Source organism: Gallinula chloropus (genome assembly GCF_964237585.1).
Source record: "Gallinula chloropus genome assembly, chromosome: 1".
In the NCBI taxonomy this organism is placed as follows: Eukaryota; Metazoa; Chordata; class Aves; order Gruiformes; family Rallidae; genus Gallinula; species Gallinula chloropus.
The window spans coordinates 113,897,838-113,914,303 of NC_140085.1; the positions used below are offsets into that span (position 1 = coordinate 113,897,838).

The window sequence follows — 16,466 nt, forward strand, 5'->3', positions numbered from 1 at the left end:
CATGATGCTACCCTGCAGTCGTGAGGAAGCATAACAGGCATTTTTTACAGTGACCTCTGATTAAAAGGATTGCTGCAAATTTAGACCTGTCTCAAGATATAAACAGCCCAGTGTGATGTCGTTATGGGTATTGCTGTTTGTGGTTGTGTGTTTTTGCACAGCAGCACGATAGAAAATGAGACTGCTGTTTGCATTAAGTAGGAGCAAATACAAGCAGATACACAGGAGATGATTCAGCTCAGGTGCAAACAGAAGGTGACTCAGTAGGGGACAGCTATCTCCTCTTGCTAAAGAAGTAGCACTGGCCTGTTCCAGAACCATCCCAATTAAAGAGGAGTAATTTGTTTGACTTGCAACTCTGTAAAAGAAGAAATGACTGATAAAATTAAGTCTGCTGGGCTTTTCCTTCCCTTTTAAACTCTTTAGAGTGCACCTAATGCTCAAAAAGTGTTGGACACAAGTCCTCCTCTTCTACCAATGGGAACAAAAAGGCAGGAGTGTTACAGGATCACTGCAATGTGCTGCCAATGTGTATCATTTCTTCTGGGGACGGATGGCTTCCAGGGATGACAGGAGAGATTCAGCCACTGCCAACTCTCTCAGCCTGGAAACAAGAGTGCAGCTTGTGCTATCACAGTGGTAAATTTGTGATTTGGCCTCTTAGTATGACTGCAACCCCTTCTTATGAGAAACAAGGCAAAAATTCCCATAGATTTTACAGGAGTATTTCAAAACTGTCAGAGAATGGTGTCTTACAGTTACTCCTCTTAAAAGTGGGGTGACCCAGAGACTCCACCCTCCTTATCACAGCCTGCTGTGATTTTAAACATCAACAATTCTGAGCATGCCACCACAGACTATCCAAAAATAGTGTATGGAAACCCCTCTCTAAAGTGGGCTTTGAAGGTGGATAGGAATTTCACACTGCTGCATTTAAACTGGGGGCTTTTAGGTGCTTTGGCTTTGACTGTGTTAAAAACTGGACTCAGACTCATCGTGAGCGATGTCCTCATATTCTGTATAGCTGCAGCTCTGAAACCACTGCTGAAGTGGGAACACCAATGTGAGCACTAGGAGTACTCGGTCCTTTTGCTGAACTTGGAGAAGGTCCAACATGACCCTTTGAATATAACACTTGGGACTTTTTCATTGTACTCCTCCTGCTGCCACTCCCAGTGAAGCAGCAAAGTAAGAACCAGGATATGTGACTCAGCCAAGAAAACCTTCAGTAGCTATGGCCTTAGAAGAGCATTTTTTTAAAAAAAAAAATGAAGGATGCACTGAGTTAGGATAGATGAGCTCATCTGTGCTGTCTGATCAAACCAACTGTGGAATTTGCTCAGGTGGCAAGTTAAGTAAATATCTGATGATGTGCTTAAGAAGTGCCCCTTAAGCAGGAGGTCCTACCTCTGGCTTAAAGCTAGGGGTCACAGCAAGTCATTAGCTAGAACTCTCAAGTGAAGGTGTTACAGAGCATGATCAGGCAAACCTGAGTGCATTGAGATGAAAAGGTTAAAAGGGCATCTTTTTGAGTTACCATGCTCTACCTGGGCATTGCATTCCCATAAAAGCTCTCAGAAGTGTGTGAGTGCCCCAGGCACATCAGTGAAAAGGCTGGGGGCTGAGCATGTTTCCACTTGCTCTGGGCTCAGCAGGGAGATCCAGCTGGGGGTAGAGGGAAAAGAGGGACAAACAACAGCAAATTGGTTACATGCTAAGTTGCTGTGGGCATCACTGTGATGAATGTGTTCCCATAAGCTTGGCCATGGCTCCAAGTCCAGTAGAGATGTGGCCTAGGTCCAATGGTACAGATGTTTCTTACAAGTTTGTAGCCAAAAAGTTGTGAAGGAGTGATTTATCTCCTGTATTGTACAAAGTACAAGTAAGTGTTCTCATTGCTGTATAGCTTCATGCATTGTTTTCAAGCCTATCCTTTCTGCCCGTTGTTCTAGAAAGTACTGGATGAATGCCAAAACCTGAGATCCTGCCAACTCCTTGTCAATAGTCGGGTTTTTGGACCTGATCTGTGTCCAGGGACCACTAAATTCCTCCTTGTCTCCTTTAAATGCAAACCTAGTAAGTAATCCACATCAGGCAAATATGTTTTTGTATGTGTTTTGCTGTTTGTTTTGGTTAACATGCCACTGTGCAAGGCTTTGCGTAAACCCCTGTGAAGTTTTGAGACTCTTAAATTAATAGCAAATTGGGTTTTTTCTGCTTTACCTGAGCTCTCCATTGTGTTTACATCAGTGTCCTTGCTGCCAATTTAATGACTGGTGTAGTTTGGCAGGGTCAGACAGCAGGCATCAGACAAGAAAGGAAAAATGTTCAGGAAATTATTCTTAAAGATAATGTCATATTAGAAAGATAGAGCTGCCCAGCAAAACCAGATGCTTGGGCAGAGGATCCAGAGGGTGAAGATATCATAATAAGGAAAATGCAAAAACATTTAAGGGAGTGGGACCAAAGGACCCTCTACTACTGTCACCCATTTATAGAGTAACACCTGGAGGATACGTGTGCATGGCTTAAGTTTATTACACGATTTCAGTGTAGAACCCCCTGCATTCCGTGCAGGTGATTTGCCTTGATGTGTAGAGGGATGAATCCTGCCTGAAAGAGAACGCGCTTTGTAAACGTGAGAAAAGTGTAAGAAAGATTAAGAAAATCATCATGAGGTTTCATTTATTGGTGGTTTTTAATTGTTTTTCTTGTTGCTATTGTATATGAGAGCAAGCCCCAGTAGCCCGGGGGCTTAGCTTTTTTTGGCAGCTTATCCCCAGTGTGGCTGAAATGGGTCCCAAAGAAAATAGTTGAATGATGATTTATGGGTAGGTTCACCAGCCAACTCAGAAATACCATCCCACAACTAAAGGAGAAAGCACAAAAGAGATTTTCTTTAGTCAGAGCATTAAGATAGGTGTAATTTGTGAAGTAGAAACAGTGTTGGTAAGCAAACTGGAGGGCCAATTTTGGAAGAGAATTGAAGACAGAGCAGAGATACGGGAATGGAGTAGGCAGGTGGTTGGCAAAGGACTGACACAAGAACTCCTGGGGAGATTTACTGGGCCAATCATCAGGGGAAAATGTCTGAAATTTAACATTTTTATGGTTTATGATTTTATGTTATATTTTAATATCTCATAATTTATATGTTACAATTACTGTGTTGTTAATAGTAGGTGGATTTGAATATCAAGTCTGGGTCATCTGGAATCTCTTTTTTACTAATGAGAAGTTGATTTGGATCCTGTTTGTTACTTTTATAAGCCTCTTGGTATTTTTCCCTCTGGAAACGAGCTACTTTGAATATCCATGATCTGGATTTTACAAAAGCTGTTTAAAAGTGTATTTAACAGCAAGTGCTCCCTTACAGAACTGAGGAATAGCCCAGTTCCAGTGCAAATTACATGATTTCATGTGGCAGGGAATTTACATTTGTAGGTAAGATACCGATATTGTTAGGCTTGGCTGTGGAAAATATCCTTACTCAGAAAATCACTTCAGTATAACTTTAAGTCTATTTTACAATCTCCTTGCCTTCAAGTGGGCACTTAAGCAATTGCCTGGCTCCTTTAGTTTTTCATCTATTTAGGAGTATTTTATTTTCCTCTGTTGCCATATCTCTGCAGAGGTCTCTGCTGTACTCTTACCTTTCTCTTATGCCACTTGAGGTGCATTTGGGTATTTTCCCCCTTTGTCTGTACTTCCACAGCCTCTCCAGCAGCCATGGAGCGCAGCGGTACGGACACACAGCGCTGCTTTAGGCTGTCAGCCCTTGGGTGAGAGACCTGGTTTTCCTGACATGATCCTCACGGGCGTGCGGTATGGCAGGTGCTTCTGCAGAAGTGGCAACCTGCAGCAGGTCAAGTCTTTCTAGACTTAAACTTGTGATGAGCTCAAATGGAAGAAGCTGGACTATTACCAAGAACATGAAGCCATTTTTTAATCCTTTCTATTCTAAATGAAAGAATGATGTTTTCTTTATTGAACAGATAGGAGTTTTTCTCTCCCTGGTTCCCCTGGCACCAACACCCACCCTCCATGCTCCACTCACAGGAATGCTACTCACCAACAATAAGGTTTCCCATTCCTCCTGCTCAGCTCAGGAACCTCCTTTTTCCTGTTTTCACATTTTTGAAAGACAAAAAAAAGGGAGCAGAATAAACTCTTCTCCCTGGCCTTGTCTGCACACTGTACCTAGCCCAGGAAGACTTTAGCAGCAAAAAGCTACAAGCAGAGCAGCTAATTAAGCCAGCAAGAGACCTCCTTGGCCAGATGGCAGGATTTTAACCGGTTCCCTAGGTGGGATAAACCATGCTGTCTGAAAGACAATCTCACTGGCTTCCCCAGCTCTGAGCTGAGCGTGCTGCCAGTGTGCCTGTGCCAGCGGAGAGAGGGAGGGGGTGTCTTTTTCTCAGCCTCCTGATTCACATTGCTGTGTTAGCAAAACTTTCAAATGAGCCCTTGCGGGATGGTCACGCCCAGGGAAACCCACTGCCCTTGGTGGAGCCATGCACATACAGCTGAGAGCTCTGTCTGGCTCAGGATACGGAGCCCGTCCCCGTGGCTTTGTGCCTCCCATTCTTCAGCACTCGCTCGGCCCTGTACACGGTGGCGCTGGGCGATGCCAGCCTTCCCCATGATTGATGAGTGTTGGGAGGCTCTCGGCATCTGAAGGAAGCATAGAATGCAACATTGTCCTGGGGAGAGACAAAAGGAAAGGATGAGGCTTCTACTGAGGAGCGGTGGAAAGCAAGCCAGGAAGGAGGGGGAGGCTGTTCCACTGGGAGAGGAGATTGGCAAAAGTTGGCTTTTTAATTCCTTTTCAGAAAGGAGCCTGAGATTGTCATATGGGAGCAATTCAGTTGGAGGAAACTCTCCGCTTCACTGTTGTCTTTGTCTCTGGCTGTAACAGTGCCACATATCACTCGCTGTTTTCTGTCATGCTGCTGTTTGCTATTAACAATCCAGCCGAGTCAATTGCCTCATGCTACCATATTGTTATTTGCTTCTATTTTAGCCGAATACAAAACCAAATCAGCATGTGAAGACCAGGAACTGAAGCTCCACTGCCAGGAGTCCAAGTTCCTTATCATCTACTCTGCCACCTATGGCAGACGGGCACACGAGGAGAACGTCTGCTCAACAGAAGTGGAGCGTGTCCCCCCCTTTGGTATGTTTTTATGCTGTTGACAGACCTTCTCCCAGCAGGTGCACAAAGAAGAGAGGAAACAGATGGGGAGAAAACTTCAGGTGCAAGAGCAATGGCATTTTGACAGCGATAGGTACTGAAACTTAAGAAAGATTATATCTCAAACTCAAACAAATTGGCCAGTATGAAGAAGAAACACAGAGTAAGGAAGGCAGTGAAGGAATACATTTTCATGTAGTTAATCAGTCCTCAGTATGATTGACATCAAAACCTCTAGTTCTGTTGGCTGAACTTAGGTGACACATACTAAGTATCAGCTCTTTGCCTCTCTTCCTCCTCCAACTTCTGACAACGGTGAGGCAACCTAAGTGCCATGACACCTTGTTGTACTGTTACCTCCTTCTCTGTTCCCAGTTTCTCTAGCTCTTCCTTGCCTTAAATGCAGATGGGAAGAACAGAGTCCATAGACCAGGGTCCATTGCTTTAGATGCCATTATGTGACCAGACTCCAAGACCATGGTAGCACACTAGGAAATTAAAATGTGCCTGGGACTTCTCTCTGGCACCAAGTCCAGCAGGCAGGAATGTCCTGTCTATGTAGTATAAACTCTGATCCTCCAAAGCAAGATGACTGCATGCAAACTGCTTCTTGGGGCTGCTCCCTGGCCCATGCTAGCTCCTCAGCTGTGTGGGGGAGTTGTTGAGAGGGTGCTGTTGGCCCAGGCCAGGTGGGTGCGGGGACCATCCATACTTAACCACAGTGGAGCACTGTGTTGCAGTGCCAGGAATATGCCCTCTCACTGCTGACCTACTTGGACAAGTGCATCCCTATATTTAAAAATAATACATCACTGTATTAGTAATTAATATATAACCAATATATTCGTGTTTCTAGAATATTATTATTACTACTTTGTTCAGATTCTGAACACTTTCAGGCACAGACCATTCCCTTTCAAATAGATAAAAGAACCCAAAACATCATAAGGAGTTGGATGGTCTGTGTTGATAACCAGCCGTTGACTTCACAGTATAGTCTCAGCTGGTGTACAATTCGTGACCTACAACTCATTCTTTATCACCAAATATCTCAATTTATAGTAGCATGTGGTATTGAGAGTGCTTGATGCTTGCATGAATAGTATGTTCAGTGGTTGACACTGAAGATATGAAGGTAAATTTTCATACCATGGAGAAGGCCAGCAGAATATGTGTGTTGCTCAAATCTCTTGTTACCACAAAGAGAAGGACTTCTATTGATGTCAGCCCTCTACAAAGGTTGAAGTTTACTCTTAAGAAGCATGCTACAACTGAAATCTATACAAGCATCTCTGAACATCAAGAAGAGATTAATAATTAATCTTAAAAGCCATTTGCCTGTGAACCAACATAGATACTATTAAAAATATACTGTCTGAAAATTGTAACTTGTTCTCAGGCAAGAATCTGTTTGAAATTGCCAGGTTTCTGTTTCACAACGGCTATCTTGTCTGGTCCTTCACACAGACTTTAGCTCCGCCTATCTGTTCTGCAGAGGAAACATGTTAGTAGGTTTCTGACAGACCCATGCATCCATCATGATGATGGCATTAGTGTATGATGCAAAGCAGAGCAGAGGTAGCTCAGTCAATCAAGAAAGGCTGCTATCATACTTACTTTGTGCCCTTCATTCACTCTGGAAATCACAGAATCACAGAAATGTAGGGGTTGGAAGGGACCTCGAGAGATCATTGGGTCCAACCCCCCTGCCAAAACAGGTTCCTTAGGACGTACTGCACAGGTAGGCATCCAGATGGGTCTTGAATATCTCCAGAGAAGTAGACTCCACCACCTCCCTGGGCAGCCTGTCCCAGGGCTCTGTCACCCTCATTGTGAAAAAGTTCTTCTGCATATTAGTGCAGAACCTCCTGTGCTCCAACTTGAGGTCATTACCCATTGAACTGTCACTCGCTTGTGAAATGTCAGCCCTGATGGATCAAAATACTGCCAACCCCTCTCACTGGATAAAGTTTCCCAGTGTCAATAAAGAAAGACTTTGCAAGAGCAACAGTCTCTCTGCTGCTGCCCTGTGCATCTGAGCACCTCTGGGGCAACACCCTGGCTGTTGCTGGTTTTGTGTTCCATGAAGCAACCCAAAACTGTGGTGGTAGCAGGGAGCAGAAAACCTAAGACAAGCGCAAATAAGGTCTAGAGAAGGTAGATCCTTGTATGGATTAACCATTACTTCATGAAAGTGCTTGGTCTCTTCCTGCATGGTACCAGTAACCCTCTGCAGGGAATATAGTTTTCAAAGGGACCTTTGTGGCTTGGGAGTACACGTTCATTTATCACAAAAGACTCAGCATTTAGGAGTCGAATGCAATTGACTCCAGATCTATCCGTCTCAAGCTTAAATCTTACTTATGTGGTTATCTAAGCGTTTACAGATACAAGTGGGTGCATGATCAGACTTTCTAAATGCCTGTGTACCTTTTTCTCAGGGAAAACAATGGTAATTTGAGTGTCAACGTGATTTTAATGATCTTGACAATTTAGAAAACTTACTTCAGCTGCTCTTCATTCCTGAATCAGAGCCCATTGACTTGGGGCTTTGCACTGAAAGCCAAACCTGCTCCAACACACATCCATTGCTGTTGCTACCCACGTGGGTGCATCTCTGCCTAAACGCAGCCTTTCTGTTTCACTGTGTCACAGGGAAGTCTCTCTTGAGATCAAGAGTTTCGCATCTGTCCATACCTGATATAGTCCCAATTTATTAGCTACTTCTCTAGATTTTGCTAACCTCATATTACATGTAATATAGCTGATAAGCAATTAATGACAAACAGCAGCTTTGGACTGAGACAGAGTTATTCTGAGCTATTGTTTTTCTGTGAACAGTCTGTCAAATCAGGTGATGGGTTTTTGCAGCTTTACTTCAAAGGGAACACAGGGAAACATAAAAATTCTTTAGCATAAAGGCTCTCCTCTGTATAAGAGAGAGAGTACATAAATCCATCCCTGGTATTGGTGATATCTGTGTGGCCTCAGAGCATTAACAGGAGGTCTGTTAACAGACCTTCTGCAGCTGTTCAAGGACACTGTTAAACTGTGCAGCCCTTACAGACAGTAGCTTCTCTGGCTTAGTAAGATTATCAAAACCTTCACAAGAAAGCTAAAACTATTTTGGGGTGCAGCTCTGTAGCAGATGATTCTGCTTAGGGGAATCTCTTGTGCCTGGAGCCAAAGCAGCAAGCTGCAGCAGTTTGTTCCTGGGTGAGTTGTTGCCATTCCTGATATATTATCTCTTTATATTTGTACCAACCTGTGCATGAGGAAAAAGAAAAAGCATTGGTCAAAAGAAGTGAGAGAGTTGTGCCAGAACAGGTTACCATAGAGAGTACAAGGAAGATTCAGGCCAACAAACACTTCTCAAATTGTAAATTACTCCTGTTAATACATGAAAGTACTTGAAAGAAGGCTTGGTAGCGGGTCAGCCCCAGCTGCAACTTGCAAGCTAGAACACTCACTAAAATGTCCTTCCCAGAAGTTTCACCTGGATGTGCATTGCTGGACAGCTGTGCATTTCTTCAAGCACTAATGACCAGCAGAGCCCCGAACTGCATGTTTTCGTTGCTGAAAAGTAGGGTCCTCTGAGGCACAGCCCTCTCATTTACCTGTTCCCACTTTTCAGAGGTTGAGAGGGGAGGTGGAGAATTCAGGCGTTCATCGCAGTATACACCATGACACCACATGCCCTGGGGCTGGGCTTTGTCCTAATCCCCTCTTGCCAGTGAAATGGCATTCAGCTAAGAAAAGGGGTGTTGGCAAGGCAGGAAAGAGATTTCCAAAATCCTGTAGGTTCCTTTCAGCCCAAGAAGGTGTCATGATCTTCTTATATAACGATATTTTGTGATTTCCCCCCCTTTTTTTTCCTTTTTGGTTTCAGTATTGTGGACAACTCAAGGGGCCTACATCTCATATTCGCTAACTGTGACTGAAAGTATTAGAGATGCACACTCCTCCTAGTGTGAGCCCATCCTTTGCACAAATCTGTTGAGATCAAACGTGAATGAAGTGAAAGTACAGATGGCTGTGGGCAGATCTGGAAATGCTTCCACACTGAAGTTACAGGGTTCATGTTAGCTATAGATTTTCTAGGTGCCATAAAGCACAAACCACATAAGTTGTCCAAAATTTAGGCAATGCTGGATGTTGAAGTACAGACCCTTCAAGGACCACATAGTCAATTAACAGAAACACTGAGCTCAATCCTCTAGAGAGGGAAACAGCAAGAGCTTTTAGCTCAGAGCTGCTGCAGAGGCAACTAAGTCCTTTCTAGACTGCAAGTATCACTGGGTACTTTAGTTGCACAGAGCCTCTTGCAGGGACACTGTGAAAGAGCAAACATGCTCCAGCCATGAAGGCATAGGGATGGTGTCAGCAGGGCCAATTCAGAGGCGCTGTCCTGTGGCAGGACCAGGGCTCAGGGATGTGGGGGTAGGTTGACATCTCCCTTAGCAGCTTCTGCCACTAGTGCCTTGCCACTTCGGGTTTGGGAAACACTGGTCAACTGAATTTTAGGGGTGAGAAAGTCAGGATAAAATTGTTCAGTTTTGTTTCCACCGCAGTAATCCTTAAGTCAGTTCCCTCTGTGTGCAGATATCAGATCTGAAAAGTTCTTTGTCCATATCATCCTGTGCAAACTGGGAGACATAGTAAGTGTTTAGGGCCCCAAAAGATGCCAGTAGGAGCCATTGCACCTCTTGACCCCAACAAATCTTGTCAAGGCAAAGCCTCCCCAAAAGGAAAGATGTTTAGACCAGTGTCAGGATGAGAAGTGACCGAAGGGAAAAAGGAAGCAGCCACCATTGTTAGAATCCAGTTAACTGATGAAGAGGGAATGTCACATATGGCTGAGTAGCCACTCAGCTGGTCAGACACACAACAGGTCACACAACATCCATCAGTATTTTCTTCACTAGGAAGTGAGGGGTTTTCCTTTGCATAGTTTTTTTCAAGCTCAGATTTTTGAACTGTTTGGAAAAGTACACTTGGCACTCGAGTCTAAAACAAGCCAAGGAACTCCTGCCCGTGTACACGCAGACCCACACGGTGCGAAACTGAGCAGTGAGCGCTTGAGCAGAGGGAGTCTGGTTCCTGCTGCTGCCAGCGAGCGTGCAGCTCCCCTTGTCTCTCGCCCTCGGTGTTTGTGCTGGCAGATGGATCCCCCACACTGCACATGTACCTGTGCAAGGAGAGAAAGACTGTTCTTTTTTGGGGGTTTTTTTGAAGGGGAGCAAAATATTTAAAGAATGAATTCTGACCTTGGAGCTGCTTGTAAATGAAACCAAGCAATGGCCTAAACTCATGCAGGCTACAGGGGCCTCACAACGGGCACCACAGTGAGAGGGAGAGGGTGCAGCTTTGCAGAATGCCTCAGTGCTGTATTCACTCGTAAGGAGTAGCCTGTGCTGGTGGTCAGTAGCATTGTTACCCTACCACACTGCCTTGTTTGCTGACAGTACTTGGACTTGGAATATAAAGGTATCAGCAGCACTTCTCATGGGTGCAGCTGATCATATTGTGTGCTTTTGCCAGAATCAGCGGTTCAGACGCCCTTTCTGATGCATAGGCAGGGCCCTGTGTGCCACGCTGTTGCATAAATTAACATATTATTATGGTAACTTTCTTTAGGATTCCTCAGCCTTAGCTTGCTCTGAACTCCATAGTTTCCCCTTGTCAGTTCTTATCCCCAGAGCTGATAGTTGGGCTCCACAAAGCACAAGCCATCCCGATTTGGGAGTGTGAAATCTTGGCTTTCATTTGATTTTAAAAGCAGGGTCCTTATTCTTTGGCGGCCCAGAAAGCAGAACGCAGCATAAGCCAGCAGCTTGGGATGAAAGCAAGAAGCAGCTGGGCTCCAGTACTGGAGTGATAAATTGTGGAAGGGTTTCTTTTTCAAGTGCCCTGGTCCTTCACCAGCAGGTTAGTTGTTATGCCATGTGGACCTGCATTTGAGACACATCCCCTCTCTACCCTCCATGCATTGAGGCTCACTTACCCTGTGCATAGCGATGTGGGAGAAGACAGCAATGAATTAGTAAGGTGTGGAGAGGGTGGGACAGGACACCGCTGCTGGAGCTTGGCACAAGGCTCTCCGGCCAGCTCCGCCTGCTCCGTCACCTGCAGGTCTTGCACGGCAGGGTGGAAAGAAGGGGAGGCGAAACTCCTTCTGTCTGAATGGAGAGAAGCTTTAAGAAACCAGAAGACAAATTGCTTCTTATTAAAGCCTGCATGATTTATGGCATGTCATTTGCATGCCAAAACTTTCCTAAACAAAGCTAATTAGGGAGCTGAAAGAGCCTTTCCTCCAGAAACAAGGCCTTCTACTCTAACTGTTAAATAGCTGCAGTCACATTGGATAGTTTATTGCTGGGCCGAGAACTTCTTCTTGACACCCGTGTCTCCATGCCATCCATACAAGTGCCTGTTTCTAAAGATGCAGCGACAGCCTCGGCGTGTAGCAGGCAGCTTTGGCAGAAAGGCGTGAAGAGCGGAGTGTTTTCCCAGCCACACACTGCGGCCTTTGCTGACACTGCTGGTGGATGCCACCAGCCTTCCAACACGCCAGGAACGTGCCTTTCAGGAGGCAGCTCATTTTAAATGTATGGTACCAATTTAACAAGCCCCATAAATGTATTGCCCTACATGTGTGTAGGGACACATACCTATAGGTCAAACATTACTTTGATACTCAGAAAGGAGACACATTGCATATCTGTGTTCATCACCAGATCAGAGACTCCTTCAGGACTGCTCACACATTTTCTCAAAGTGCAGCCCCAACAAAATCCTCCCCTCGTTCAGAGACTGCAGTAAAGTGCTTGGCCAGAAGGAAACTAAGTTCTTCCTAACGTGAGCTCTGTGTTGCTGCAGCTATTAGACCCCAAGCAAGTTTGGTTGAAACTAGTTTGAACGTGGCTTCGGCACACAGTGATTCCTCTGACTTTGTTGCAGATCCACTCCTGTAACCTCTGCTTGCGGGTGATTGTAAAGATGGAGATGCAGATGTTGAAAAAGTGCCCCTACGGTACCGAGTACGCAGGATTCCTCCGAGCTGAAATCATTGCTCAGCTGGCATTGTAGCTGTCGGGAGGGGTAGTGAGGACATAGCAAGGATGCACATGAGCCAGTGAGAACAAACTTGAGGGGGTTTTGAGAGAATCACTAAAGGCCAAAATCTCATTAGGCCACAGGAAGCTGTTAAATAGGGATTTTTTTTTTTTTGTCATGGGTCTTTCCAGTTAACATCTGTGGTTTCCTGCAAAAGCAAGGCAGCCTTGGTTAGCATTTACTCACCTGTGACACCACACAAGCCTTGGGAAGTTCTCCAAAAACTGGCCTGCCAAGACCCTGCAGGCATATGACGACCGGCTCCTCAGGTTAGAGGAGCCAAATCCAACATGAATACAGGCGATAAGGAGCTATTAACTCCCACAGAAACATGAGCAAACATCTACCAAAGGCAAAATGAAACATGTACTCACTGTATCACTGCATTTGTAGAAAACCATCAGCCAGCACAACAGCCTCCTGCTTGTAAAGACATTGCAAGTAGCTCCCAGGAAAATTTGTAGAAAACATAATTCCCTTTGCCAGGCAGCTGCTGTGCTCCCAATCCATTCATTTATGGATCAGCTGATAATTCCTCCTGATATACTTGTTTTCGTACTTGCCAAAATAAGCTACTTGGCTGCCTAAAATGTCCACCCAAATATGTTCTTACTCATCAAAATTCACCAGGGAGGGAAATGAAAACGGCCAAGTTACTTAATCAGAACTACTCAGTGTTTTAGGTCAGCCTTCCCCGCCTGCCCAGCAGCCTCCAGGGACACACGGGCATTAGGATTTTAAGTCTCTGAAAAGACAAAGGAAGAGTTGCTCTCCCAAAAATCCTTGTCCAAATGTAACCCACAAGCCCTTTGCTAAACAAGCAAATCTGCCCAGTATCTCCTGATGGCTCTGCTCAAGTATATGACTTATGTTGGTCATATATGACATTATGTTGGTGCCGGAGGATTAACTCTAAGAATCACAAATCTGCCTTGTTTTCACACACTAAAGGTGAATTTCCTTCATCAAGAATCCCAGACTCAAACCTCACTTTCTTTTCAAACAAGACTGGCTTGGGAAACCTTTGGGGTGTCTTCGCAAGTGCTGTTTCTCCTTCCCCTGAGGAGGCACAAATGAGCTTCAGCAGTTGGAAAGTGACAGGATGTCGTCATTGCCTGAGTTTTATTATAGGAAGAATTTACCCCCCAGAGAAATATGTTTTCAGAGCTCTGGAGTGTCCCTGCCTCAGAAGACTAGAGTGAGAAATACCTGTCACCCGGGCAGCACAGAATGTCTGAGGTAGTGCTGTCTGGAAGCAGACAGCTTCAGAAGAGTGTTACTACTCTAGACTCATCATTGGGGCCCGCAATACAAGAAAGATGTGGAACTTGGAGGGTTCCGAGGAGGGCAACCAAGATGATTAGAAGGCTGGAGCACCTCCCCTATGAAGAGAGGCTGGGGGAGCTGGGCCTGTTCAGCCTGGAGAAGAGAAGGCTGTGGGGGGACCTCATTGCAGCCTTCCAGTACCTGAAGGGAGCTTATAGGCAGGAGGGGATTCGACTTTTTAAAAGGGTAGATAATGACAGGACAAGGGAAATGGATTGAAGCTAAAGGAGAGAAGATTTAGATTAGACATTAGGGGGAAGTTTTTTTACAGAGAGTGTGCTCAGGTGCCGGAACAGGCTGCCCAGAGAGGTGGTGGATGTCCCATCCCTGGAGGTGTTCAAGGCCAGGTTGGATGGGGCCCTGGGCAGCCTTGTGTAAATCCAGGTCTGGAGGTTGGTGACCCTGCCTGTGGCAGGTGGGTTGGAACTCTGTGATCCTTGGGATCCCTTCCAACCCAGACCATTCTAGGACTCTATGATTTCTGCATGCTTTCTGTTCAGAAACTGAAACGAAAAGGGGGTTTTTTGCTTTGTGGCTTGGATGTGTGGATACTGGGAATTTAACCCCATCGAGAAACATTCTTTCAAGCAGATTTTGCAAAGTTTGTCTCTCTCTCTCTCACTCATACACACACACACACACACACATACACACACACACACAATTTCCCACCCAAAGCATTTCAGTTTCAGTGCAAAATCCGGCTGATCAGTTTTTATTGTTATACATGTTGGTAGCAGGCGTGAGTCTGTAATAAAGAAACCCCAGCTCTGTGTGTAGGTGGCAGCATGGCAGGTTTTCACGCCTGGCGTTGTACTTCATGCTCAGTCCGCAGTGAGAGAGAAGTTGGGCAGCGTGGATTCTCTTCTCTGCACGGAGTCAGGGGCGGTTCGGGCTGCTCTGAGAATGATACAGGCAGCCTTGGGTAATTGGGTGTGAAGGCAGCGCAGTGTAGACGCTGCTGAGGTTGCTTCAGGCAAGCAAGCTTGGCTTCTGGTGGCAGCCTTACTAGAGCAGCCTGGAATTTGGTATGGGAGGAAGAAGGTAAATGTTGCCCTGGTTAAATATTGAGCCCATTTTGACCTCTTTGTCGTGGCCAAATGGCTCCTACCAGTGACAGGCTTAATAAATCCAAAGCTGTCTTTAATACACTGAACCTCACTGCAGCCCTAGTGCAGCCCTGGCTGTTGCGACACACAAAAATTGATCTCACCTGACTTGAACTGAAGTTTGGCTTCCAGTCAAATTGCCTCAATAACCCAGGGACCAAGAGAAAGACCTGCCAGTGGCACCGCATCTCCCTTTATTGGCTCACTCACCTTGAGATGGAATCGATGGAGGGCTCTTTGGATGCACTGACTTTTTCCAAGTCATCCAAAAGGGAATGTAGAGGTCTTACACTGGGCACCTTGTTTTGAGCTTGTCATGAATCTGACTGCAGCCTTTGAGTGTAGCTGGAAGTCGGCGTGAGGTGGTCACCGTGCAGCAAGTTCACGTTTTCATTGCAGCTGACTTCCTTGCATTAACAACTTGTAATATTTAATTCTGAAATCCCTCTCAGGCAAAGACATGCCGACAATCAGGAGCTGATTTGTATCTAGTCGTGAGGGTACCAGCTATTGTTTCTGATATCACAACCAGTGTTGTATATTTCTTGTGTGCATTTCTCTTTCAGACTGTTTCTCTTACACGGCGCTAGAAGTTCTGTCCAAAAGGTGTTACGGGAAACAAAGATGCAAAATCATCGTCACTAGCCGGGATTTTGGGAGTCCGTGCCTCCCTGGAGTGACAAAATACCTTAATGTCAGCTATGCCTGTGGTAAGAGCAAACGCACGATCCCTTTACAGCCCTCATTCCGCTTGCAGAGCTGAACCATGCCCAGTGGTGCACACATGGACTCCCACACACACGTGCACACAGAGGCTTCCTAAATCTCCCCTTCCTTTTAACGTAGGAAGTTCATGACATACAACAACAACTGAAACAATAGAACAATCCCATGGGCAGAGCTGCACCTAATGCAAACTCAGGCATTAAGGTGTTCTGGTTCGTTGGGGGTTTGTTTTTGCAATAAAAATGCAATTGAGATAAAATATAAAGTATGTGGTTTAGTATTTTGAGAAATGCTGTCAAAATAAGAGTCTGTTCTGCAGAACTCACCTGTGACAGAGCTAGGGAAAACAACCTGGCATTGCCTGCCTGCCTGCCAGCCACGCAGGTAGAGCAGCCCAGCATAATTGAAGCACTGTGTACAAGCCCAGTCCTGAAATCTGATTCACATGAGCACACCTACGGCCTTGAGCCCTGCAGAGGGATTTCCTTTCTCCCCGGGCAGAGTCTTTCCAGAAGCCAGGCTTTGAGACTGTACATCCCTTGCAGGACTGAAGCCTATGTCAGCTCGTTCCTTGGGCAAGAGGGAACAGTTTTCCCTGTCCTTCCTCACGGACTGACACATTTGCATTCGGGGGGAGCAGAAGTCACTATTCTTGTTCTCAAAAGCAAAGGCCGTGGGGCAGCGCAGTGTGGTACCAGTAAAGGTGAGAGCAAAGCGCCTGCAGACCTCGAGTGTAGCGCCTTTATTTTGGCATGGCACGTTTTTAGGAATGGCTGGGCATTTCTTAAGCCTCAAGCAGATCTCCTTGGCTCTGTCTGCTGCCGCTGAGGGGTGGAAGCATGAGGGCCAGGGGTGACTGTCTCTCACACGCCTCTGCTTCAACCAGAGGATGCATAAAAGGTTTTTTCACCCTGTTACCGCTCCACTTACCGTGCAGCACTTGGCAAGATGCCAGCCCTGCTCCGTTCTGGCTCTTTCTGGTCTGTAGGGAGTCC

The 16,466-nt window shown here is 45.7% G+C and overlaps 1 protein-coding gene across 2 annotated transcripts in view; it reads left to right on the plus strand.

Moving 5' to 3' along the window:
• Window positions 1–16,466, plus strand: part of EVA1C (eva-1 homolog C) — a gene marked incomplete at its 5' end in the record, with an annotated part of 40,439 nt that overhangs the window by 17,276 nt on the left and 6,697 nt on the right. The window contains 3 exons of one of the 2 annotated variants that reach the window (XM_084270480.1): window positions 1,953–2,076; window positions 5,024–5,176; window positions 15,312–15,455. In XM_084270480.1, coding sequence (XP_084126606.1) covers window positions 1,953–2,076; window positions 5,024–5,176; window positions 15,312–15,455 — 421 coding nt within the window. The remainder of the gene's footprint in view (window positions 1–1,952; window positions 2,077–5,023; window positions 5,177–15,311; window positions 15,456–16,466) is intronic. The other variant, XM_084270479.1, reaches the window with a different exon arrangement.